The sequence below is a fragment of the Cardiocondyla obscurior genome, linkage group LG26 (assembly GCF_019399895.1).
Source record: "Cardiocondyla obscurior isolate alpha-2009 linkage group LG26, Cobs3.1, whole genome shotgun sequence".
NCBI lineage: Eukaryota > Metazoa > Arthropoda > Insecta > Hymenoptera > Formicidae > Cardiocondyla > Cardiocondyla obscurior.
Window position 1 is genome coordinate 1,265,571 of NC_091889.1, and position 27,034 is coordinate 1,292,604.

A 27,034-nucleotide genomic window follows, 5' to 3' on the forward strand; every position below is an offset into this window, starting at 1 on the left:
TTACTGTAGTTTGATTGAAATCTTTTCTATTTTGTTATATTATATTCCAGTGATATCAAAGATAAAAAAAAGTTTTACCGCGCGCCTGGCCGAAAACGCGTTTTTGCAAGTGTTTTTTTTTTTTTTTTTTACAAGTATTTTATATTTATCGATAATTTTCGCGGTATATAACGGCCATAAGAGTATGCGTTGTGAATTGTTCCGGGAATCGAAGCTTGGATAAAACTTTCACGGGTAGGGGGAAGTCGAATAATCGAATAATATCGTCACGTTGGGAACGGAACGATACTCGGCCGAGCCGAGTTCAGAGCGGTCTGCTGACGTTCCACTCAAAGATGGCGTTGACGAGTGCGCCATGTTTCTTGTGATGTCCGAGCGTTAGGAGGAACTTTTTCAGAAAAGCGTGATCCGCGTGAGCAAAATGGCTGATGATGACCCGTGGCTGCTGAAGGAAGACGGCTGCCTGAACGTGGACACCGAGTGCAAGAACATAATCTATCATGCCAATCTAAACGTTCTGCTGATCACCACTGGCAGCGCACAAGTATACGTGTTCGATGTCAACTCCGGCGTGATCCTGCAGAGGAGTTCCCTGTCGGGTGAGAGCATGCGGCTCCCTTCGTCGTCGGATCGATTTCCCCCGGGGGTGCCGGGCCCTCAGCCCGCGAGGGTCACAGGGTGAACGGCGACTCGCCTCGTCGGCGCCATCGCCGTCCACGTCGCCGTCGCCGTTGCCGTCGCCGTCGCGGCTGTCTGCCCCACGTTTGCGGAATACTGTGCAATAACGGCTCCGCGACTCAAGGTCGCGCACGTTTCCCGAAGTGTACGATTACGCACGACACGGCGACGCTTTCCCCGTTTCGGTGAAATTTTCCGGCGCCAAACGACCACCCCGAAGTGGTAGTCTCGCCCGATCGCCCGTTCTTTCTCCTGTAATCCAGTGGAGGTGCTGGAGTTGCATTGTTTTATTCCGATCGCGCTTTTCATCTCTTCTCTTGATCCTCCTCATTCCTTTGTCTTGCATGACTCGAAAATGTTTTTGTATTTTGGAGAATAATGTAGTACAATTAAAAAAAAGAGATAAAGATATGATTAGCAGCATTGCACAGTATTCTGACAATGTTTTTTGTGATTGCTTTATAAGAACTGGTTTTATTATTCTTTACAAATGACTAGTCAATTTATATTTTAATTGGTACTTGAAGATATATTTTTTTATGAGTAATTTTTTTATTTTTATGTGGTTGTCATAAAGAAATATTTTTTAGTACAAATGTAAGAAATAAAATTAATTTATTTCTTGAATGGTACTTATAATTTCTTATTGTTTTTCTAAGATTATGTTAAAAACATGGCAGTGTATATTAATATTTGTATCTTATAAAAATTATGTTATTTAATTATAAAAATATATAAGACAAATTTATGATTAAATAATGTCGGTATAAGGAGATTTTAATATTTAATGTTATCATTTTATGCAGTGAAAAAAATTGATTTTTGTATTAAGGCTTTTTACAAATCTTTATTAAAATATATATTAATTTATGAATTATTGAAATATATATGATTTATGTTATATTTTCAATTGTTATAGGTAAACCGAGTGGAAAATTGCAAGGAATATATCTGTCGGATGGAATAGATAAAGTTCTTTATACAGATGGCCGAGGAATTGGCATACGTAGTGATTACAATGGGGTTTTATTGTTGGATACAATTCTACAAACCCCAGTTTCTAAGAGTGAGGATATTGTAAAGCTGGAGCTATTGTTATCAGAGGCAACAATATTGCTCCAGTGCCTACAGTGTGTAGAATTGCCAGGTGTAGAACATTTACTTGAGGTGTTGCAAGAACTTTCAAGTAAAATTGTTACAGCACAGGCAAATCAGAAGAAGGGTATAAAAGCTCAAAAAGTAAGCACTTGCACAGTTTATTAAGTTATTTTGTATAATGTTGAGTAAGCTCTACATATAAAAGTAATGCAAAACTTTAATTGCAGTGGAATACCATATGTTTGGAGTTACCACACGGATCTTTGAAACTTGTCTGTTCTGGCTTAGTGATGGAATTAAAAAGGCAAAATCGGCATATAGCAGCACTGCCCATTGCCTCCGCTATCAATGAACGACTAAATGGCCTATTGCCTAGTCTTGCATTAGAAGGTGGCCCCACTGATAGAGCATTAATGTTTAGTGAAGCAGCACGTCGTAATACTTTTCCAAAATGGCCACACATGAATTACAAGTATGTAATCGTGTCATACAAGACGATTTATATTAGTTTAAAGAAAAAAATAGCAACATTACTTTTATTTTAAAATTTTTTAATATTTATTTTTAAATTCACATTTTAGATGGGCTTTACCTGACCAAATGGCACAGGCTGGTTTCTATCATGAGCCAAATGCTACAGGTGACGATAGAGCAATGTGTTTCACTTGTAACGTCTGCTTGGTGTGTTGGGAACCCACAGATGAGCCATGGTCAGAGCATGAAAGGCACTCGCCCGCATGTCCCTTCGTTAAGGGTGAATATACTCAGAATGTTCCATTATCCGTCACTCTCGCAACGGCTCCCGCTCGTGAGGCAGGCGATACAGTGGACGTTATAGGTACTACTAATGTCACAGGCCTCGCGGCTACAGCCTCTTCCAATGGTTTTGTAAATATTTGGAATATAACGAATCAATTGAAGGTAAGCTATATGAAATTTCATATTTAATACTGTATAAAAATCGCGGTTAAATTTATAAATAATTTGTTAAAAAAAATAATAAGCTCGCGCGCTCTTTTTTTTTTTCTTGAAAGTAGTATAATATACTGTTATTTTACAGAGAGAAGTATCATTTTATATTTCACCCTTGGATCAAGAAATAAACAATAAGGAATCGATACAGTTTTGTGCTACGAGAAATTTGGCGCCTCCATATTTAACGAATTTAGGCTCGGACTCGGATACGCTTTTGGAATATAAACCTTCGTCATTCTATAAAGTGCAAGTTACAGCGCTTTCGGTAGTGGGATCTCCAGTAATTTCGAAAGAAGAAGTGAAAAGCACTAATTCTACAACTTCGTCATCTATAAATGTTGAGACAGCAGAGCATAAAATTCGGCCGTGCTTAGTGTGTGGGGTTACAGTGACAGTTAATAATCCCTCGCAATTAAGAACTTTAGAGAATGTATGGGCCGCTTCAAGCGATCTAGCGAGCTCGTCGTCGTTGGTTCGTGCGATGAACAGTGTAAATAGTGCTGCCAGTGATACTTTAGATATAATGAAAGTAGCAGGTGATAGGTACATATCGTCGAGGTTGCATTACTTAGTACTATACGACTTTCATCATAAAGCTGCGACGGCGCAACCCATCAAAGAGGACAATTCTAAAGAATTAAAGACTAAGAAAACTCTATCCGGGACAGGAACTAGTGCCAGCTCGAACGGTGGACGCCAAGAGAGTTTGTATCAAGAGCTCTTCCTTAGTAACATTTTTTATGAAGTGCCAGTTATTGAAGATGTAGATTCAGATACGGTAGTTGGTCCGCATTACGACGGTATCTTCCCGGGTACTACTTTAACCGCCTCGTCCTCCAATGGCATGTATTCGAGCCCTATCGGTATTCCCTTTGGTGCGGCTCCTACATCGTCGACTCCTTATGATCCCAATTTTCCTTCTATTAATGGCCCGACTCATTTTGCATCGACATCTGATTTGACAACGATAAATAAAAAGAGCTTAGACCTTATGAAAATTACCAAGGCGGAACCGGTAGTCGTCAAGACACTAGCGATAAACGCTCCGGATTCTCTTCGAATTACGTATATAACTACGTCTAAAGACGGGAGATACCTGTATGTCGCGATGTGTCCTGTGGCGGATAACGCTTCTGTCGAATCTTCCTCGTTAAATACCAATCAGATGGATGTTGACGAGGAAAGTGATTTCTTTCCACAGAAAAGTTACATGTATTGGGACCATAATGATAGCCAGTCCAGCAAATTAATTAACGGCGAAATTCACAGTAATGAGAATACCGCGAATGCTATGCTACTTGTATACGCTCTAGATTTCACAGGCTCGGTAGTGAAAGTGGCGTCAGAACCGTTGGTAAAGCGAGAATTGCCTTTGGAGCAGGCGCCGGTAGAGCACGTACTCCTTCCTCTTCAAGAAAAACAAAAATGCACATCGTTTTCTACTAACTCTAGTACCAATTCCACTAGTAATTCAGCCATTCAGGAACCTATTGGACAAGTTGCCCTTGTATGTAAAGACGGTGTAGTCAGATTATTAAATTTAAGTACGCTGAAGACTGTAACAGAGGCAAGAATAGATGGAAAGAAATTTATTTCTGCGACATATTGCAACAGTAAGTGTTCTTAGTATTAATAAAAAAAAATGAATGAAAGCAACTAGGGGATTAATCTAAAATATTTACGAGAATTATGTCGAAAATTTATGTCTTAAAGAATACTAATTTTTTTTTTTTTTTTCAGGTTTAGAAAGGTTGTGTGTATGCACGAGTGATGGAACATTGCATTTCTTCATTACGGCGGAGGAAGAAGACTCCGCGGAAGAAAAAGACGACATTGACGATGTGAATATGGGTAGTGAAGGAAGTTGTACTTGTGAAAATATAGCTCCTAGTACATCAACTTCGTCGATTTGTTAGTAAGTTTCATGCAGCGAATATTTGTTTCAAATTGTTAATAGTTTATTATTTTCAGAGCTACATAATGTATTTTTTACATTGTGTAAAGTAATATTTTTTATATTTATTTGTTAATGTTTGCATTTTTAATGTTTCAGCGATGAACTATTGGCGCATAAATCGAATTTCTCTTACTGGGATTTAGAGCTGTTATATGAACTTACACGATTCAGTCGACATTCCCCTGCATATAGTGCAACTGTTCCCCCATGCTGGAGTGAAATGATGCAAGCTCAGAGACAAAGACGTCATCCGCAACATCTTCATCAATCAGAAGATCAGCATCATACAAGAACATGGCGGTTGCAAAATGATGCGTAAGATATCATAAATGTTATTAATTTTTTTTAATCGTGAATTTTTTAATTAATTAAAATATTTATTAAAAACTATTAAATTATAAATTAATGTAATTAAAAAAAAAATGGATGACGAATCCACAGCTAAAAGTAAACATTAAGTTTAATATATTTGTATGTTATATCAGGACTACTTGGGATGAACATGTATTTGAGCTTACTTTGCCACGAACTGCAGCAGGAAATATAGGACATGTTGATGTTCGATTTACCTTGCATGCATTTTGTCAAGAGTTACCGACTATTCAAGTTACTTTGTTGAAACAAAATATAAAGAGGATCGGTCATCAGAAGATACTAACTACTCCTGTTGACGAGAGAATTGAATTTAACATAGGATCCGAACAAAAGAGCGAAAATCCGGTCGTCACAGAGGAATATCAACGTCAGCATAACACCGAAATCTTATGTGGTCCTATCGACTTGCATCGTTGCGTAGATTTATCTTGTCGTTCGGGATGTGTAACGTTGACAAGTCCGAAATTATTTCGATCAAAAGCTAAAACATTACTCGTTCACATTAAAGCTTTAATAGATCAAAAGGATGGAGTGAGTAATGTATTTATCAATTTTTTATTACGTTCTATCTTTATACTCGATTTAATTGGTGTTTAATTAAAATATTTTCTTTTTTATTTTTAAGACGTCTGCGAAATCGAAAGCAAATTTAGCAGAAAGTAAACCGCCCATTTGTAAAAAGCTGAAAACACTTGAAATACGTCCGCTTGTACCTCCTAATGCTGGAGAGCGATTTGATGAAGGTGCGAACAGCAAAAAGTTAGGATGCTACGTTGGTAAGTATAATCTAATAATTTATTAATCTTTTAATAATTTTTAAAGTAAATTTATGTATATAATATGTAAGAATTTATATAATTTACGAAATGTTATATACATTTATATTTTTTAAGGTTGCAATTGGATTCATGAAATATCCATCACTGTGAGATCGGTAAATCCTACTAACATGCCCGATGAAAGATTGCAGAGATGTGCTATGTTAGAATCCAAAACCTTTGTCGATAATCTTTTGAATGTCGCATGCTTGCAAGTACCTGTCGAGTAAGTAATAAAAATAATAAAAACTTAACAATAATTTAAACTTATTAAAAATTAATATGTAAATAAATGTATTTTTAGATCTCCTGTTGTACAATCTATAGCTCTTGACATTCTAATATGGGTAGCTTCGATAAGATTAACGAGATTACGTAGTATTCAGAATAGTACGGACATTAAAGCTCTTCAATTAGAGACAATACGTTCCGTGCAAGGACGATTACCCAGCTTATTACGAACATGTCTCTTGCATGCTGGAAGAAGTATAGCGCACAAATGCGTTAAATTGATTGTTCTTTGTAGCGGGTGAGCGATTATTTATAATAATATTGATTTACAATACATAATTTGAAAAATTTATAATACAAAAAAAAAATACTATTCTTTTAGAGGATTTTATAATATAGAAGATTCACCGGCTCAAACCTTTGACGAAGCCATGCTTTCTGCATTGGTTAATTTGCTGCCATCAATAGTAGAAGTTCATTGGGCTGGTTCACTAAGATGGCTTCAATTACTCATTACTAGATTTTTGCCATTAGATAGAAATTACAGTATCGCTCATAAGTGTATTTCTCTGGTGCAACAGATAGCCACTGAAATATCTAAGAGAGTGAATCCTTATCATTTACTGCTCGCTACAAGGTATTTCTTAACTTTTTTTTAAATTTGATATTTTAATTTAATATATTTTTATTTATTGTGTTATAATCTTAATAAATTAACGGGGGGTTTTTTTTTTTTCAAGGTTCGGTCTATATAATACGCCTTTTGAAACGGAACTTTTCGACTTAGAACCACCAATGTTACCAAAGTTTAGTTCAATACCTGTGACATATGCATCTGTTGTAACAAGTGAGCAAGCAGGTCCATCTGTTGCATCATCAGGTGCTGTACACTCCAAAATATCACAAGATTCTATTGATTTGAGGGATCTACTCACACTGCCTACGCATCCGGCTAGTGAATTTGTAATATCCAGCAAATTAAAGGCATTGTGCGCTAACCACAATATGAAAGGCCTTCTCGAGGTAGAGTATTATTTTAATAAAATAATTTATATTAACTGTGTACCACATTACTTTAATATTTAAAAATCTAATTAGGTTGAGCCTCTTCATTTTACTTGTCATGCTGCCTCTGATGGCACCAAGATGGAAAAAATCGATCCTGGCATGAACACAATTAATATCGGACCCACTTTGTATGATAATACAGGAACAAGTAACAACGGTGTACCTGATATTAAAACGATACATCATACATTTGTAAGTCCTTATATTTTAAATCTATTACAAATTGCATATATTTTTGATAAAACAATGTGAATTAATTTCTAACGAGAATGGAAGAGAGAACAAATGAACCATTACTTTAAAAATGTTATAATATTAGTAATAGCGATAATATTATCTCGCGCAATTGTGGCAATTAGGTCATGGACGATAGATTCGAACAAACTCGAGCACAATTATAAAATTTATACAATCTGCGAAATAATGCGTTGAAGAAATTTTCAACGTTCGTAGAATAGGCAAGGCAAATTACGTTCTTTCGTAATTAACAGTGGCTGTGTAATGACTGGTCGAAATCATTACGATAAATGGCATATATACAGTATAGATGTTAGAGTAGATGAATTTTAATTCAGATAGAAATATTAATTGTAGAACTTGGATGCTGGATCGCTAGGACCACATGTTCAGGCTAAATCAACAGCTACATTAAGCGATCTGCTTAGAATATATACGGGAGGAGTGCTAAAGAAGCCATCTCCGCAACTATTGCTCACACCTGATGAACAATCAGACTATGACGAAGCTAACGAAATGTCTGGTGATAGTCAGACTGCTTGGCATAGCATACAAAATAAATTGCCTAGCTCACTCGTATTAACTCCCATTGTAACAAAAAAGACATGTGTACAAAGTATCAATACCGCTGTAAACAAAATTGAGGAGAGCAATTCTAAAAAGGTAGATTACATAGACAACGACACACGCACTACTTATATATATGCATATATATATTCCTGTTTCTCAGTTCAGTGATACACTGTCCTTTCGTCGTTTAATCGCTTTATTAATATGCTGGTTGTAATAGAATCACTCGTTCTCTAGAAAATTTTCTATCTGTCAAGCGCAGTTGAATGATTTTAAGTGCAAGTTGCATGAGTTACATGAAATTTATTAAATTATGTATTCGATGTTATGAACAATATTATTCTTACATATAATTATTGCAATTATTACGTTTATTTTTTTTTTTTAGATATTTATAGGTTTTTTCTGGTTTTTTTTTTTTTTTTTTAAAGTTTGTAAACAGCAAGGAATTAGTTGTCAATTAGTGTTACATTAATACGATTGTTTAGACAGTTCGCAATTTTTTATATGTACATGCAGCCAACACTTTTTTTTAAATACATTCGCTTTACTGTTTATTGCAATTAAGGCTAGTTATTATATTGATTTAACACATCACATAGAATTTTATTTTCTTTTTTATGTACATACTACATTACACTACACGGAAATCAAGATGAAAATTTTAAAACAGTCTAAACAAATTCATCTCTCTTTACATATAAATGAACAAATCTACAAATGTGTGTGTATATATGAAAATTACAAAATTGTAATTTATGTTCTATTTTCTAATTTAATTGTTTGATATGTCTCATAATTGGTGGCTTTAATAGAACGACAATTTTTGTGATTTATGTAAAATTAATTTGTTTTTTATTAGTGTTCTACTGAAATAATATATATATAGAAATTGTTATTAAAATTATAATCGCAAATTATGAGACATACATAGCATAATTTTTTATACATTTCAGTATGCCTATATCTGAAATGCAATTGCCTTTTCCACAGTAATAACTGCTGCAGTGAATAAAATAGACTCTGCTTTCTTATATTTTTGGTACATTACGTTTAGGAAGTGTGTAAGCTTAGAAAATTCTTTATCAGAGATTAATAAATTATTTATGTTGCAGCGAGAAGACATTACATTTCCATGGGGAAGGTTACTGTGTTGGCCACCACAGCAAGCGTTGGTCGTCGAACGGATGCATTCGGGAGCACGTCGATTCGTTATTTTAGATTTTGGGTCACCGATACTACTGACTGACCTGATGATACCTTCGTGCAATGATTTGGTATCGCTGTCTATAGATATTTGGACTAAAAGCGAAGAAATAGATGGTACGCGGCTTATTGTCGCAGGCGATATTGGAAATAAACCGTTAATTGTCTGTGATCTTCAACCACCGCCTGTATGTAGATATCTCAAGGTAAATATACATTAATAATTATAACTTTTTATTTTAATAATATTTTTATTTAATTACAAATAATTTTTTAAATTAATATTTATTTAATATGATTTTTAGATCACCACAATAGGACGCTATGGAATGTCCACAACTACATGTAAAATACCATTAGGAATGTTTTACGGACATATGGTAGTTTTACCCGGAGAAGATTACTCTGAAGTAAATGATGCTTCATCATTTGACGCTGACATTTTTGATTCTTCTTTACAAGCTACCATTGATACACAATGTAACATATTATCAGCTTTAGCGGAAGATGTACAATGCAGGTATTGTACATAATTCAAATAGAACAAAGAAAGTAATAAGAGGACATAAGCATATATATAAGCGTTTTTAATTAATAAGATACATTAAAGTAATTTTTTTTTTTTTTTTTCAGATTTAGTTTAGCTACTGAGAGATTAAAAACTTTGTTGGATCCATTACTGTGTTCGGAAACCCCTAATATTATGCATATGCAAAATTATTTGTGTTATAATAAAATATCTAATGAAAGTAAAGAACAACCATCGGCAAAAATAATGTCGACATATCAGGTAATTTATGTTATTTTTAGATAAGAATGACTCGAGTTTACTATTTTAATGAAAGATATAATATAATTTTGATTAATTTCCGTACATATAATAATTTGTTATGTTGTTTTAGGAATGTATTATGTTTCAACATCAATTAAATGTTGTACGAAGTGTCTGGCGACGTCTTGAATGGTGGAGGGGTTTACGGAATATACCAACAACATCTTTTGCAAACGCACCTAGTGACAAATTACGAGTTCTTGAAGAGACTCTGCTTGACATTTTATTATATACTGTATACGAAATTGGTCCAGTACCTAGTGTACGTATTGCCATAAATTTTAAATGTACAAATAGAAAAAATTATTATTTGCGCTTTTAATGTTTAAATATTAATACATAAAATTTTGTTTTACTATTTAATTTATAAAGTGGCTTTATTTTTTTAACATAGGTATACCGACCAACGTCGTTATATGAAGTTTTCACTCCAGCAATTTGTGAGAAGTTTTTTCATTCGATATGCGTCGTGACGCCAGCCCCACGTTTGCAACTTCATGCTGCTGCACTTTTAGCTGGCATGGCAGGACATCAACCATGGTGGGGCAACTTTTTAGCCAACACTTTAATAAATCTCTATTCGTCGGCATCTACTCATATTTTCCCGCAAGATAGGTGAGGTTTAAAATATTTATACTTATCGCGTATACTTGTAAATATTGCATAAAATACAAAAATCAAAAGAGCAAGAAAATTTCGGAAGATATTTTTATTTATTTTATAATTTTATATATCTCAATATAACTTATTTAAACATATATGTTTAATGTTATATTAAACACACATGTATTAATAATCGGATTTTGTTTTTAGGGTGTTTATTTTATTAACATTTCTTGGACGAAAATCATTAATAGCCGGAGGAAATAAATCTTCGGTTATTGAAGCCATGGTTCGTACATTGGGTAAATTATTGGCTCCGCTTACGAACGCACCATCGAATTCCAGTCGACTGGACATCACTTTGATCGGCTGGGTATTATTGTTTCTATCAGTGTGCTTAGATACTATTGCACCACCACCCTGTTTCGAGGACAATCACGAGAAAACTAGAGAGCAAGGTATTTTATATATAAGATTTACATACAGAATTTTTACAATATTTTATTTATTATTACATTTAATATAAAAAGAATTATGAAAGAAACTTATGACACAAACTTAGATACTTTTTATTTATTTTTTTATAATTGTGTAATAAAATAATATATCTATTATAACGTTTGTTTGGGAAGGTTTATTTTCCCGTTGGGAGTTTATTCAAGGGGAATCAGCTATGCAAAGAAGATATGTCAATGCTAACCGTTCGTCAGCCTCTCGTAGCTATCGTAAAAGGTTACAAAAACGTTTATTGCATCATAAACAGCAGCTTCATGATTTAGAACAAGCAAAAAAGTCTGCAGCATCTAAAGTATGTATAGAGTGCGTTTGTTTTCGCTCGGTAATTTATAAATTGCTCAAAAACAATTATATCTATATTTATATTTAGGGACAAATGACTCTTTTATCGGATGCTGCTACATTATACAATAAAGTAGAAGCAACTCTGAAGGTTCAAGAACGGTATTTTAAGAAGACACTAAAACAGCATTCTGCAAAACATTACAAGGATATTCTTAAGAGAAATGAGTCGCTACTTCGTAGCCCATGTTGCAGTCAAGCGCGATCTAATACTAGGTTTGTAGAAAATAAGAATTCAATCTTTAAACTGATTTTAAAAATGTTATTTAAAAAATATATATTAATTTTACATTTGTAGCAAATCGGATGTCATGGATTTAGAAGTTGAATATAATGTGACAAATCTATCTCATCAAAATGTTTTACCAGTGGCTCGTGGTCTTATTGCGCTTATTTTACATAATTCGGCTAATGTGGATATGTTTCTGTTAGCTTGTAAGGTAAGGTTTGCTAATTAAAAACTTAGAAAGTGAATTTTATTATTTTTGAACGTGAACCTTTCGATATTTCTTAATAATAATTAATTGAATAAATAAAGGAGTTGTAAAGTTAGGCCTATTATATATATAATATCTTTGTAATTACACATATCTATAATTACATGTTTTAATTATCACACATAGGTAGTCGCTAGACTAGTAGTATCTACACGTCCCGCTATAGGCTTGTGTGAGCTCATGACAGAAGAACAACTCTTGAAATTAATTAGATTGGCAACGGATACGTCTGATGCTGCCTGGTCATCACATGCTGTTTCTTGTCTTCTAATGGACTTATTAGAAGGTGACTACAATTTATATTTATTATAGTTTATTAAAATGTGTTAATTATATACATATAATTTACAATAATAATATTTTATTTACATACTGAAATTTTAAAGTACTTTAAAAGCTTGACTTTTTTTTTTCTTTAAAATTAGAAAGACATCTTAAATGATTTAATTAAGGTATAAAATAAATAAACAAAATTTAACTTATAGGAGGACGATTGTATCCTAGAGCATGTACTTCTACGCATGAAGGTAGTCCGTCGGAAGAGGTTTTGGATTCATTAGGAAATCATACAGACGAAAGTCGTGCAACAGAAGAGGATTCGAATGTTGCTGGTACTAGCGCACCTTCTGCTACTACATTAAGTGAAGGATTTACTGAAGGTGATGGAGACGAAGACGTACAGGATAATATAGTGGTAACTTCAACCACCGCCGGCACGTCAAAATCCAACGGTTATTTGCCATCTCTTTTGGAATCCGATGATAGTGAATTGGAAGATTTTCTGGATGATATATTAGAACGTGGCAGAAATATGTTAAAGAAAGACAGCACAGTATCGAAAATTCTAACCTCTGCGATTACTGGGTATTTACAGATATTTTATTTTTAAAATTAAACAATTTAATTTTATAAAAAAATTCTTATCTCATAAATTGTATATTTTTAGAAGTATCTCTTTAGCGATGGACGCACGTTTGGAATATGGAGTTGAAATGGGCGTAGAAATATCATTGAGGATATTGTCTACGGTCGGCATGTACAATCTACCTCACAGCATAAATGCAATAATACATGTTAGTTTGTATATTATATTACTTTTCCTTTATCTATTGTTCTAATTTTGGTACGCTTCTTAAAATATAAATGCGCTAAATGTTTTCTTAGTGGAGAAAAGAGATGAATGATCGTTGTTAAAAAATAATTATTGTAAGAATATTATAAGAATCGAATTTTATATTATATTTTATGTTATAGGTACCGACAGAAGCAAATCGTTGCTGCCAACAACCGTTCTTACGCTCTGAAACAAGTGACAGAAGTCAAGAAAGCGGGAATTTTTCTGATCCTACTCCTTCCAATCTTTCAATGTTAACAAGATGTTTTGAAAAGATGTTTACCGACTTATATCTACGAGTGAGTTAATTACTTTTAAAGTAAAATACATTTATAATGTGTTATTAAATCACGTCACTGATTAGACAATTTTTATCTTTGTCAGAAAGGTCGAAAAGTTTATTCTTAAATAAAATAATATGAACTTTGATACATGTTAATTAATAAATTAATTTTTTAACTATAATTTTTTAAATAATATATAATTTATACGTTTTTATTTTATGTCTATATAACAGAATAACAGTACGAACTTGGAACTTGTTCTCCAACTTTGGTTTGCACTGAATATGGACGCTGCTACTGAACATCCAAATTCTCAGTTTGATCCATCTTTAATACCTTTGATTCCACTCAGCCCAGCAGGCATTTCCAGCCTAATATCTGCACTCTCGTGGTAATTTTACGAATAAGTTTTTGTGAATACATTACAGTAATAAAATTTAATTTTTTTTAAAAGGTAATACTAATTTTCCAAATACGTAATTTATAAATAAATTGTTTTTAAGGCACACTGGGGTTTCTTTACGCGCTTGGTGTCTTGCATTGCAATGTCTAACTATTGTCTGTAATCAGCCGTTACGAAGATATTCAGATTTGGATGGCTTTGCACCCAATAGTCCTTCTATGGCTAGTTGTATTGTTAAAGAACGCAATACAGGCCCTATGTTATTGCGCCTACTTTCTGGCAACGGATTAAATATTAGTACGATGGATAAGCAATATATTATGGTGAGTATATGTTTTCTTTTTATGATAAATTTTTAATAATACGTAATATTTAATTGATGTGTTGACAACTTTGGAAAAATTAAAGTCTTTCAGGAATTGTATTTTATTGCCATGAAATGATGTATTACACATGTGTAAAAAATATTTTTTCACATTTTATTTACGGTGTTATTTTTATTTCAGGCCGGGCCTACAGTTTGCCAAGCATTGCATGATTTTCTCATTAGGCTAGAAATGATGTGTGATGTCATTACAACGGATAGCTGTTTAGGTAACTCCTTGAAGGATTTTCTGTTGCAAGTGGTTTATCAACTTGTGCAACCAAGCGGGCCTCTTATTTTAAGAAAAGGTCCTTTAGACGCGCAATGCAAATTAATAACATCAGTAGTTAATCTAAATTATGTGAATACTGACTTGAGCATCGCTATGAGCATATCCGAATGCGTTGGTGTACTGGTTTCGACATACGTCAAAGGATCTGAAGGTAAATAAAAAAAAAAAAAATTAATAAATACCAATAATAAAAAAATAGTAATAAAGTTATTTATCTTTGTAAAAAAAATTGCAAGAGTTTTAAAGGCTGAATATTTTTTTTTAGTTGGCGTACAATGTGGAGGTGCGGTTGATTCAGCTAATCAATCCGGTAGTTTTGGTGGTTTGTTTGCTTGTGTGCTCGGCGGCGATGCAAGACAATGTCGTCCCGCATCGTGGGATACTTTAATCGTAGCTCTCATCAAATTAGTGTGCACACTTATTCAGACTCCACTACCGAATGTATGTATTTTATTTATGTTTTTTTGTGATTGCTTTGTTTATGTTTTAAGAAATATTTTTGCAAATGTTTTATTTTTTTTTCCAGGCTCACCAAGATCATTCAGAAGAATCGGCGGAAATGGAATTATCTGAAACAACATGGAGTTCTAAGAATAATACAAGTGATTCTCAAAATGCGAATACTTGGCAAACAGACGAAAGTAAAGCGGCTGAACAACGAAATTCTTTTCATTTACAACAACCTAAAACTAGCAAATCTTCGGTACCTTGCCTTGCTGATACCGGTAACTATACTAATATATACGTATATAATTTTTTTTAATTTGTCTTTATAAAACATTAAATTTTATTAATGAAATCTTTATCTTTAAGTTCTGCAACACGAGCCAACTATGATGCGTCTACTAGGCGCTCTCGGCCATAGTACAGGATCTTCATTAGCAATGCTCCTAGGCGAAAGTGCGAGTGCTGCATCAACTACTGAGCTCGGCGATCCGGCTTCGATACCGGATGCAACGTTTCAACTTTTAACAACTCTTACGAAGAAGGCTAGCGATCCAACTTTAGTTCTCAAGCCGCTTTATCATTATCTCTCCTCGTGTAAGTATTTATATTAAATAATACATTTATTATTCTCCACTGTTTAATTTTATTAAAAAATAAAAAAAAACATAATTATTTGCAGCATGCGGAGAAACTGAATTAGGAGTTATGCAATTATCTGAACCACTTCTTTGGTACATCCTAAGGGTATTGGATAATGCTTCATCGTTATCTATTTTTACCGCAATGGGTGGTGTAAAAGTACTTTGCGAAAATCTTGTGAAATCGAGTAATAGCGGCACCGCTGGTGCTTCCACTTCATCAGGAGTAATCGCTCTTGTTATGGAACATCTGTCGAACGCGCCAAACGTGATGCAAATGATGGCAAACAGCAGCAAAAAAGGTGTTAGTTCGCTCGAAACTCACGACGACGGTTTATTAAATTTTGCACCTCTCGGCTCGATATCTTGGTTAAATCCGACTGCACAACCGGCAGATGTTCTCATACAAAATGCTACTCCTCACAAACGTGCGAGAACACCGGCGTGGTCGTACCATTTTTATCCCGATGAAGCATGGGTCGATCTTACTATCACTTTACCATGCGCTATTCTACTTAGAAAAGTAGAGTTACAACCACATCTCACAGCATTATCTAGTAAGTATATAACACTCGAATTTATAATAAGAATTTGTAGTTAAAAAAAAATGCAATTGGTGAAAAATAATTCTAATTTAATACAAAATTATTTTTATTATTTTTTTTTAATAATGCATGTTTGTTTGACAGCATGTCCATCAGCTGTAGCACTTGAAGTTTCGAGAGAAAGCAATGGTCCACTAACGCCAGTTTGTCCACCGATGCCAACGGCAGGTTTAACGTACATACGCGTTACCTTAGCACAGCCGGAAGTCGCAACTTCTGTATTAGTGCGCCTATATAAACCACGAGATTCAACAAATATCAATTTGAGTCAGATAAGATTGCTAGGTACCACCGCATTCGGCGAAATAAAAACGAATCCGGATACGATCGATGAGGAACAACTAACGAAGACCAGGTAACATAATTAATTTTCTCTTGTTTTAAAAGGGACCGTTAACGTTATATGTTAATATTTTAATGGGATAAAAATTTATTATTTTCTGTGAAAAATTAGAAAAACACAAAATTATTTCTGATAACGTTTATACAGCTTGGGTTGGTTGCGATTACTGCATCAGTGCTTATCGGTAAGCACGCTGAACAGTAATCTGGCCGTCGAGGTGCTTAATTCCGCGGCTTCAGTCGAAGGCCTCGTCGAGGCATGCTGCAATCTTCTGTTACTCCCAGCACCGTCTCTCTTTACTCCCAATCTGGAGAGGGTTCTATTACAACTTGGCTTACACTCTCGAGAGCTTGGACTTCGTCTCATTGGTCTTTTACTCAACAATAGGTCCACCCCTTTCTTTCAAGGTATCGCTTTATTTTCTGTTTTTTTTTGCCGGGAGGGAGGAGGGAAAGCGGTAGTAATTTAAAATTATTTTAATTGTAATAATATTTGACAGGGACTGTGACTTCCCAGGAAACATCTATTGTACAGTTGGTCGTTGAATTACTTCAGCAATTGTGTTCCATTCGAGATTTTAGCACAGAAGCTCGTATGAAAGCTGTTCTTACGTGGCTACAAATATCGGCTACAAATGGAATATCTCAAACGAATAGTAATCCCAATTCAGTGAATCCGCCAGCAGTGTACATTCATTGCGTGTCTTCTATCATTTGGAAGGCTCATCAACAACAAAATCACAATTATGATCTACAAGTCTTGCTGACGGATGAGTTGTTTTAGTAAGATTATTTAGTTGCATATCTTACTTTATATTTCAAACTTTTTTATTTAAGCTTTTCAATTAATCTGAACATTTTTTTTTATTAAACAGCTCATTGTATAAATGGACTTTGACTCTTGGAAACAATTCAGCCTTGAAGCAAGCGATCGATTCTGTTCTGTGCGCTTTTTGTTACGTGAGACCGTCCTTATTAATTTTGCTTTTGGAGTGGGTGCAAATCTTAGTACCAAATATCACAGTAAATCCAAGTGCATCTATACCTGACGAGTGTACGAAAAATGAGGAACAGACGGATGATAAGAAGGGCGATATTAATGCAGAGGGGTGGTACTGTCAGTTTGTCTTACTGAAGCACAAATCGTTGAATTTGACGGAGGGGCAATTACTGACTGTCGCCGCAGCGGCGCGTTCATCACCGGGTACTCAGCAATTAATCGATTCCGGTCTTCCAGCTTTACTGACAGCAGCTATCACAGGTTTTAAATAATTTTATATTTAAATTTATATTTAAAATTAAATAATCTTATTAAATTTAAAATAAATTTTATTAAATGTGTGCTTTACATACAAAGATTGATTAATGGTGACAATTTTTACATCTAGATTTTTGTAATTTGGAAAAATCTAAACAACAGCAACGAGATAGCAAAATGGCATCAGGTGATAGCAATGAAAGTAATGTAACTGAAGACGTCAATTCAACAGACAGTGATAAAGCGGCAGGTTCTAGTTCTGGGTCGAACAATTATTCCGGTAAGTTAAAAGTTTATTATTAAATTTATACATTTAAAAATCCTATCTAAAGAAAGTAATGTTATACACGCATTGTAAAAAAAAAAAAAAAAAAGTATTATTTGTACACAAAATATATGCTCTTTTTTTTCTTTTAGGAGGATTATGCATGACAAAACCCGAAAGTATAGCAGTAGTGATAGAATTTCTAACACTCGTGTGTACGGAAGGCAGAATGCGTGATTGGCTTGGTGAAGAGGGTCGTGGTTTTTGGTTACCACTTTTATCACTTCTTAGTAATCGTCCTATTGAAAGTCCATCTGCGTCTGCATCAAGGTACGTTCTTTAGATATTTACATATACGATATAGAAAAGATATCTAAGGACATGCAAAAATTGTACAACGCAAATCGAGCCTTAATTTTCAATTGTAAATTGCAGTTGTTCGAAAATAAGCGCGTCATATGCATTAATGGAAAGCGCTATGATTAAATTCTTATCAAGATGCTGCTGGTGTCATTTGGCTAATCAAAAATTATTAGCAACGCTTCTCGTCGAAATTATTTCCCAACAACGAGCTACTTCAAGTAAGTATCATAATATCGAAGATCGTTTATGTATAATTTAAATTATTTTTTTTATAAGTTTAATAAGTAATTCGATTAAATAACATAATATTATAATTACTATAGATGTGCGGTACCTTCACGGCATTTCTGGATTTACGCGGAGATTAATTCTGCAGTTACTTTTGGAAGGAGAAAAAGTGTTGGTTTCTGTAACATCGGAAGCTCCTATGAAAGTTTCAGCAACTACATCGAATCATAGCATGCCATCCATGCCATCACATCCTGCTTATCCGCTTGGTCACTATCATCAATTATTATACATGTCGACACAAGCAACAGTTGCCGATATATTACAACAAGTATCAGGTATGTACGCGCAAGTACAATTGTATTTAGCAATTTAATAAATTATTAAATATAATAGTATGTTTGATTCTAATATGCTTATATTAAATTTATTTTTTAAGGAACATGGCTTCTTTTGTTACTTCCGAATACGTATAAGGGTAACGAACCAAGTTCCAATGGTAACAATCGTTCTCGTGAATTTTGGGAATCGGGAATGGCATTAGTGGTAGATACACTCAGCGTAGCTGCTGGAAATACAGCGAAAGACAAGCGAGCTAAAGAAGCGTCAAACAGATCACAAGCTCGTGGTCCTATTATTAGAAAAACACGTTTAAATTCTGGTACGTTTAGGAAAAAAAAAAAAAAAAAAAATTATAATACACATTTAAGTTCGCATATTATTAATGCAGTCAAATTTTATTTTTTTTTTAATTTACAGATGGAACACTGGTAACAAATAAAGCCTCGTCTAATAGTACACAGACAAACGCACCTAACACGACAAATCAGCAGTATCTAATACATTCATCTCGTCCTAATACTCCCTTGCCGCCTCAGCTTACCATCGCGCAACTCTTGGCAATAGCCGAAGATAGTGGTGTTTCGTTGTCTGAACCGTGCCTACATCTCATCTTACGTCAACGTAATAAAGACTCTAAAGGTATATAATTTTTATCTATTTATCTTGTCAACGGTATATACCAAAATTTATTTATTGTTTATTTAAAGTTAAATAATATTTTAATAAGCCATTATGCATTTATTTGCAGAAGATGCGGCGAAACAGAACGATAGCGAATTATTGAATTATAGAAGCATAGAGAGCTCGTTAGGCGTTTTCAGCGCTGGGGGTGGATTGGCGGTGTTGGCACGTCATCTGCCATTGGTATATCCAGATCCTGGCAGGCCGTCTTTCTTTATCGAAAAGTCACCGTCGCCGGAACAGACTGACGCGGACTGGGTAAAATTGGAGACAAACGACGACATTTACGAAGCTTTAGAGGAGGGTAGAACAAATTGTCCGCCAAAAACGTCAGTTCCTGCTCCGTATGTCCCTCCGCATTCTCTCGCAGCTTTTGGCCTCTTTTTGAGGTTACCCGGTTACGCAGAGGTGCTGTTGAGAGATAAGAAACGAGCACAATGTCTTTTGCGGCTTGCTCTCGGAGTTTCGGACGATGGCGAAGGCGGCGAAGTGCTGACTTCGCCGTTAGCTGCCTCATTGCCGACTTTGCCATTTCAAGTTTTAAAGCAGCTGCTGGACGCCACGCCACCAACTACCGACGACGGACTGCTTTTACGAGGAACGACTATAGAAGTGGGCGCTATGCTTCTGCTGTTGAACTGCCTCGCGATATTTACACACCAAACGGGACAGAACGATGGCTCAGCCGAACATAAAACTGGTCAGAGCAGCAGTGGCGTCGGTAGTGGGAACAGCGGAGGACGCAGCGATGACAATTCACATTTGTATTGGGCAAAGGGTACTGGCTTCGGTACTGGGTCTACGCAGCAATCGTGGAATGTTGAGCAGGCATTGCTACGTCAACGGTGCGAGGACGAGCACGTGACTGTGCTACTACAAGTTCTCGCGAGTTATATCGGAACATCGGGAAGTGGACAACCGCAGCAGGAGCTGCCAGCTACGTTCCCCGATTTACTGGCACGTTCTTGCTTACTACCGGCGTTATCGTCGTACCTGCGAAACGATTCCGTTTTAGATATGGCCAGGCACATACCTCTGTATCGCGCGGTCTTACAATTGCTCCGTGCTATGGCTCTCTCCAGTCAACTAGCACCGCTCTTGTTACCGCGCGGCGGTAGATCCGGAGAACCGTCTGTAGTATCTCTTTTGTCGAGCATGAAAGTATGCGTGGATACGTATGTGAACAAGATAAATCGCACGAGAGGCAATAAAACGAATATGAAAGTAGTGTCGAAGTATCCCGACGATACCGAGCAAGACGAAGGCTTGGCCACGTTAATCCCCGATATACAAGAAAGTGCAACTATAGTGCAAAACGCAACATGTCGATTATCCGGTGTCGGCGAAGAATTACCCGGATCAAGTCCTACAGCGCCGGAATTACCGTTGCGTTCAAGCTTGGAGCATCGATACTTGGAAGTAATGAAAAATCTGCAATTTGGTAAGTTACAATTTTAATTAAACCCTCGTTTATTTCGAATAGAAAATTTACTAAATATTTTTGCATCGAGGTAAATAAAAATTGTATTATTTGTATAATAAATAATATTTATAATTAATATTTATATTTACACTTTAGATACCTATGAAATGATTACCGAGAATCCTGACGGCGGGGGTTATAAATTTACGGTTTCGTATCACTTCGAATCGAATATGAGGGCTGCTGGCGAAAGAAGTCATCCGACACGAGTGAAGAGATTAGCTCAAGAAGCTGTCACGCTCTCGACAGCATTACCTCTGTCTTACAGCAGCAGCGTATTTGTGAGATGTGATGCGGATAGATTGGATATCATGAAGGTATATCATCATTTCCATAAAACTCGACTTAATTCTGTTGTCTCATTCGGCTTTATTCATTTCCATTTTTAATATATAATAACCGTGAATATGACTTTAAATATCATATAAAAAAACAGCAGGATTAATTAGTCATCTAATAGCTTTTTGATCTTTAGATTTAAAAAGTAACGTTATTGTTAATACAGACAATATTTTAATTATTATCGTATGAAATATCAGAAGTATTATATCATTTATTGAAAATGTAGCACGAAAAAATTCTGAAAATGTTTGGTTTTATACAAGATTTATTTTATTAATTAAGTATAATTTTGCATTCTAATAACACTAAAAAATTTCACGTTCGTCAATATGTTAGTGCTTCAAAATTGAATTTAGCAAATCAAATGTCTCGCATGTATGCTGCAATATGACACGATATATACGATTGTTAAAGGTACTCATAACGGGGCCAGCAGAAACGCCGTACGCAAACGGCTGTTTTGAGTTTGACGTGTACTTCCCTCCTGATTATCCTAACAGCCCGATGTTAATAAACCTAGAGACAACTGGCCGTCATACCGTGCGTTTCAATCCAAATTTATATAACGACGGGAAAGTCTGTCTCAGTGTTCTGAATACTTGGCATGGTCGACCTGAGGAGAAATGGAATGCGCATACGAGTAGCTTTCTTCAAGTAAGCTTTTGTATTATTAAGATCAGTAATTTTTTTAATTAAATAAATTTTTTGTGACTATTAAAGTTAGAATAAGAGGAAAATTAATTTTAATACCGCTATTACTTTGTTGCCACAGGTTTTAGTGTCGATACAATCGTTAATCTTAGTATCCGAACCTTATTTCAATGAACCTGGATACGAACGGTCACGGGGTACGTCTAGCGGTGCTCAATCTAGTCAAGAGTACAATGCTAATATCTGTCAAGCTACCGCCAAGTGGGCAATGCTCGATCAAATACGCAATCCCTGTCCATGTTTTAAAGAGGTATATTACACATGAAATTAATTTCTTTTTTATCATTTTTATATATAAAGCTATATAATAAAGTTTCGATTATTTTGCAACAGGTAATACACACCCATTTTTGGATAAAAAGGCATGAAATTGTCGCACAGTTGGAAGGATGGATAAGAGATATGGAAATGCATGGATCAGATCGTAGATCAGGTCGTACAATTTCTCTCAATGCATTATCTTTAAGGGTAAGCATTGTGTTTGAAAAAAAAAATAGAGTAAATAAAAAGTTTTTTATTTGTATAGTTGTAGTTTTATCGTGCGATTATTCTTTGTATATTCACAGAGACATTATAGACTATTGAGAGAGGAACTGAATAAACTGCCAACGCCCAAAGGATTAGAGGACTTGGCTGAACCACTTGCGTCGCCAGGTTCGCCTATCGAACTGTCAGGGACCCCAGGCACAACACCGAATACGCCGTCGACGGTTACAGCATCTTCGACAACCGCAGTGGCTGCCCCTATCACCACTAATACAATGGTTTCAATCAGCAATAGCAGTACAAGTAGCCACGTACACCACGACATCGACACGGACGTCGAAATGGAGAAGATGGTTTCGAAAATGTGTGAATAGCTAAAGGATGTTAATAGACATTGTTGGACATTTTGAAAAGAGTCTATTGTTTGTGTTACGAGATGATCAAATGGACATTGAACTGATAACACAACGGACTGAAATCAAGTGCAGATATCCTGTCCAGCGGCCGAATTTATCGATGTTTAGCTAAGGCGTTTAGGGAAAAAAGCAGTAATGACTTTTGGCCGAATATATGATAATGACGATAATTATTATAATGATGATGATGATGATTATGATGAAAATAAAATGTAGGTAGAAAAATATAAGGTGTGGTAGAACGAGAAAGACGAGTAAAATTTTACTATAGAGAGAAAGTGTGAAAAAGAAGAGAGGGAGAAGAGAGAGAAAGAGCGAGTGATTGATGAATGTGTGAGAATAAACGAGAGTGAAAGGGAAAAGGGAGAACGAAATAAATATAGAGGCAAAGAATAAATAGCGCGAATGTAATAAACTTGTGCGTAGTAGATACTTTTTATAGCCGCTGCTATAGTACGTGTATGCTGCATTCTACTACTTCGTACTACCATAAGTACCACAACTGTTATTCGATATTTATTATACATGTTCCTCGTTTATGTAGCGTAACTCTGAATTAGCTGCACTTTCATGCGAATCTTAAAATATTACATTAACCATCTTCTCCTTGTCGCTCGTGTCTTCCGAGAACGACACTGTCGTACTTCGTATACTTATACGTATAATATATATGTTTTCTATGGAACGACATATTTTACCTTATCAGCAATTATAGTGTTTGTTTCTCTTTTATATATAGATGCATATATATTATTTTGATTCTATTGTTGACGCGTTTTTCTCTTCTTTTTAAATATATTTATATATTATATATATTACGATATAGTATTATACTTTACTAAGTGATATATGGTAAATATGTTTTTTCGCTAAATATCTTTTCTTCAAAGTAATCATTTTTACGACCCATTTTTAAACATTGAGTAATTTGTTACTAAAAGCTACGGGCGACAAAGAAGAGACCACACATGCACGATATTGCGCGGAAGCTGACGTTCGCGGCAAGTGCTACTAATTATGAGTTAATGATGTAGCGGGTATCCCTGTGCGCAATGCGACCGAATCTAAATGATGACTGTCATCTGAACGAGACGACGATCTAGGTACGTCTTTAGATAATGTTTAATATAATAGTACGTGTTCTATGTCGATTGAACGAAACAACTTGGAAGAGAGAAATAGTATCTTGGAAACAGAAAAAAGAAACTAAATAACGAAAGACCAGGTGGTATGTTTCTCGCGTAAACGAGAATTGCTCTTTGTAATTGTAACAGCTACTTAGTACACGTAAATTTCATATGAATCGACCATATGAACGAAATAAAGTCACATTGTTTTGAGATAGTTTTTGATCCCTGTTTTTTCGTTCGGATTTATTCTCGTTTATAATTTGAGATTACATTTAAGTTGAAAGGAGAAAAACGATGTGCAAGTGATCAATTAATTTCCATACTTTTATTATTCAACATATGTAATTCCGTTTCTTGAAAAAATTTAAAATAATATTTGAAATGGAATAATTACTTTCCAATTTTTAAAAAGAAACGAAAGTTACTTTAAAATCTTTCTACATTTATCGTTATTTTAATATTTAATATTTCTTTTTTAGGCAATAATAATTAATAATCAAGAGCTGATTGGATTATGTCTAGATATTTTTGAAAATATAGTCAAGAAATTTGTTTCAATTTTCGCGTCTATTCAAGATAGTTCAATCGCGTTCAACTAAAAAAGTGACTCTGGAACTGCTCTAAAAATCATCGATCTGATTGGCGTACGATTTTAATTTCGCTCGAATCTAGGAGCATACGCCAATCAGATTCACGTTTTTTTTTTTATGACAATTGCTAAACGTTTTTCTGTCGCAGCGTGTGACACGGCTACGGTAGGTGGCGGTTTGACGAATTTGAATCTGTTGAGCTAACTTCTCATAACGTCTTGACGAGTGCTATACGCGACAATAGTGTCACAGGTAAGACGTACGGCTTTTGAACCTTCTTAGAAATCGCGAGTATGCAAGACGTGTACGATATATCATTCAGTTTTTCAGAAAACAAAATTCGCGATAAATAGCACGATATACATAGACCTGCGAGTCGACGTTCGTCCTTTGTTAATCTACGACTAAAATGGAGTCCTCGGTTGCACTCTGGAAACGTCTATTCAACGAAAAAACGCGCGGAAGTGTATCCTGTCGCCAAGATGCCAGGAGAGTTCCAGAAAATCAGAGCTTATTATTTCTATCAACACGACGACAGGGAGGAAATGGAAGTTTTTGGACAGGCTGGGAAGGTCGAGGTTAACGCAGGTTAGTTATTTATTAATCGTGCACGGACGCGGTGGTCCGGGTATCTTGGGACATTATCCGGATGCGCTGGGAAGAGATGGCCAGCCGCGAAGGAGCGGGTAAAACATGAATTATACGACGAGATCGTTGTCCGTACTCGATGGGTCGGTCCACGGCGGGGCGGGGCGGGGCGGGGATGCGGGTGGCGGGACAGGGGGCGGTGGAGGTCGCGGGCGGCGGGTCGGTCCCCCCGGCCGGCACGGCTTGGCGCGCACTTCAGTCGGTGCGAGCGGTTCAGAACGGTCGTGTCGTTCCGCACGCCCGTGTCCGATCGCCCGGCGTCGCGCGGTGCCGATCGCCGATCGTCGCGGAAAGACGCCTCCGGTCGTTCTCGCGCTTCTTCCCGGCGGTGAGGATCCGATCGATCGACGATTGCCATCGCGGATCGGCGGCTCCGCTGCTCTACGCGGGTTGCGAACGCGCACGCGGCTCATCGGCGGCATTTCCTTCTTCACCCCCCGCGGTTTTTCGGCGACTCGCGTCAAGTTATATGGTAAGTGTGCCTGCGCGCAAATTCGCCGCGTGATCTCGCCGCCGGTTGTATCGATAGCGAGAGGAACGCGTATCTCGCGTGTCATGTCAGGTGCATCCGCCTCCCGCGGTCGACTCTCGCGAAAATGAGTCGCCGCCGACCGCCGGCATCGCGAGAGACGTGTTACGCAATATTTAAATTCGTATTTTTAGGCTTAAGGACCGTGTGTGTGTGTGCGTGCGCGAGCGCGCGCGCGCGCGCGATACGCCCGCCTGATGAGCGCTTGTTCCCATCTTCAAGTTCATATCTCGTGAGACGCGGACCGGGAGCTACGAGGAATCTCCCTCGGGGATATCAGGCGGAATCGATTCGCGATCGATCCTCGGGTAACGCTGGAGGCTGAGGAACTTGACGATCGCGCCGTTTTCTGTGAGTTCTTCAAGGGCAGGAAATCGTCTCGTCGGAGGTGGAGTTATCGGTAAGCCGCAACCGCGCGCGCGTTTGCTATTTGCATTAAACGAAGATTTGGAGTCAATGCTCGTAGCGGTACGTGACAAGGCAGGTGGGAACATGTGCACAGCGAGCGTAAATTTAACATAGGCGGTTTAAAAATCAGGCGGTGCGTATGTGCGTACACGTACACGTACACGTACACGACCGCGCGCTCGTGTACGTGCGTGCGCGCAAGTTGAAAATGCATACTACCGGTTTCCATCTAGTTTCCACTCCCCTTTGCTTCGCGCGGGTCTTGCCTGCTTGGGCGAGCCGACTTTAAGCCCGATTCACGCAGCACCACCGAGAACGTTATACAATATAATTTATGGGCATAGAGATAGCCCCGTAATCGACGCCGATATCGGATCGACGTGTCGATGAGAGACACCCGGAGAGAATCCGTCCGTATGTCAGCGGCCCCGTTAATCTACCCGTCAAAAGCCCGAACGTTCGAAGAAATAAAGATGCAACAATAGAGAAATCATTCTTCTCGACAGGTTTTTCGATTGTCATCGGCTGCCTCTCGGATGAGTTCATTTTTTTTTAACCATGACCACTTTTCTTGTAGATCCACGAGGAGATCGTCGACGACTGGGCTCTTCAAAGTATTTTCAAGTTTCATTTTAGAAACTGTATTCATATCTCTTTACATA

At 36.4% G+C, this 27,034-nt stretch overlaps 2 protein-coding genes across 7 annotated transcripts in view; both read left to right on the forward strand.

The window, feature by feature from the left end:
* The first annotated feature begins 344 nt into the window (after positions 1 to 344).
* Positions 345 to 24,414, forward strand: Bruce (BIR repeat containing ubiquitin-conjugating enzyme). 3 transcript variants are annotated; one of them, XM_070672652.1, is made up of 51 exons: positions 345 to 599; positions 1,598 to 1,917; positions 2,004 to 2,248; positions 2,358 to 2,697; positions 2,837 to 4,364; positions 4,492 to 4,666; positions 4,805 to 5,023; positions 5,194 to 5,623; positions 5,709 to 5,859; positions 5,977 to 6,127; positions 6,206 to 6,430; positions 6,515 to 6,769; positions 6,873 to 7,155; positions 7,231 to 7,392; positions 7,795 to 8,100; positions 9,123 to 9,419; positions 9,519 to 9,733; positions 9,847 to 10,003; positions 10,116 to 10,307; positions 10,440 to 10,660; positions 10,859 to 11,106; positions 11,281 to 11,456; positions 11,535 to 11,722; positions 11,805 to 11,946; positions 12,130 to 12,289; positions 12,489 to 12,867; positions 12,950 to 13,076; positions 13,258 to 13,416; positions 13,635 to 13,792; positions 13,905 to 14,127; positions 14,311 to 14,611; positions 14,726 to 14,901; positions 14,987 to 15,185; positions 15,274 to 15,501; positions 15,587 to 16,102; positions 16,235 to 16,505; positions 16,641 to 16,900; positions 16,993 to 17,275; positions 17,368 to 17,753; positions 17,881 to 18,030; positions 18,168 to 18,345; positions 18,451 to 18,596; positions 18,702 to 18,944; positions 19,046 to 19,267; positions 19,366 to 19,587; positions 19,697 to 21,070; positions 21,209 to 21,429; positions 21,869 to 22,108; positions 22,227 to 22,415; positions 22,499 to 22,633; positions 22,732 to 24,414. In XM_070672652.1, exons 1-51 carry the CDS (start codon positions 422 to 424, stop codon positions 23,023 to 23,025), a joined length of 14,244 nt encoding a protein of 4,747 aa, XP_070528753.1. In that variant the 5' UTR covers positions 345 to 421; the 3' UTR covers positions 23,026 to 24,414. The 3 variants fall into 3 exon arrangements, with proteins under 3 accessions (XP_070528753.1, XP_070528754.1, XP_070528755.1); XM_070672653.1 differs by having other exon boundaries at positions 5,194 to 5,614; XM_070672654.1 differs by lacking the exon at positions 7,795 to 8,100.
* A 1,274-nt stretch (positions 24,415 to 25,688) lies between these two features.
* The window catches only part of LOC139111971 (A disintegrin and metalloproteinase with thrombospondin motifs 9), a 29,194-nt gene continuing 27,848 nt past the window's right edge, over positions 25,689 to 27,034 (forward strand). For 2 of the 4 annotated variants that reach the window (XM_070672663.1, XM_070672664.1), the window contains exon 1: positions 25,689 to 25,907. The gene's annotated coding sequence lies outside the window, so the exon portion shown is untranslated. The remainder of the gene's footprint in view (positions 25,908 to 27,034) is intronic. The other 2 variants (XM_070672665.1, XM_070672666.1) reach the window with 2 other exon arrangements.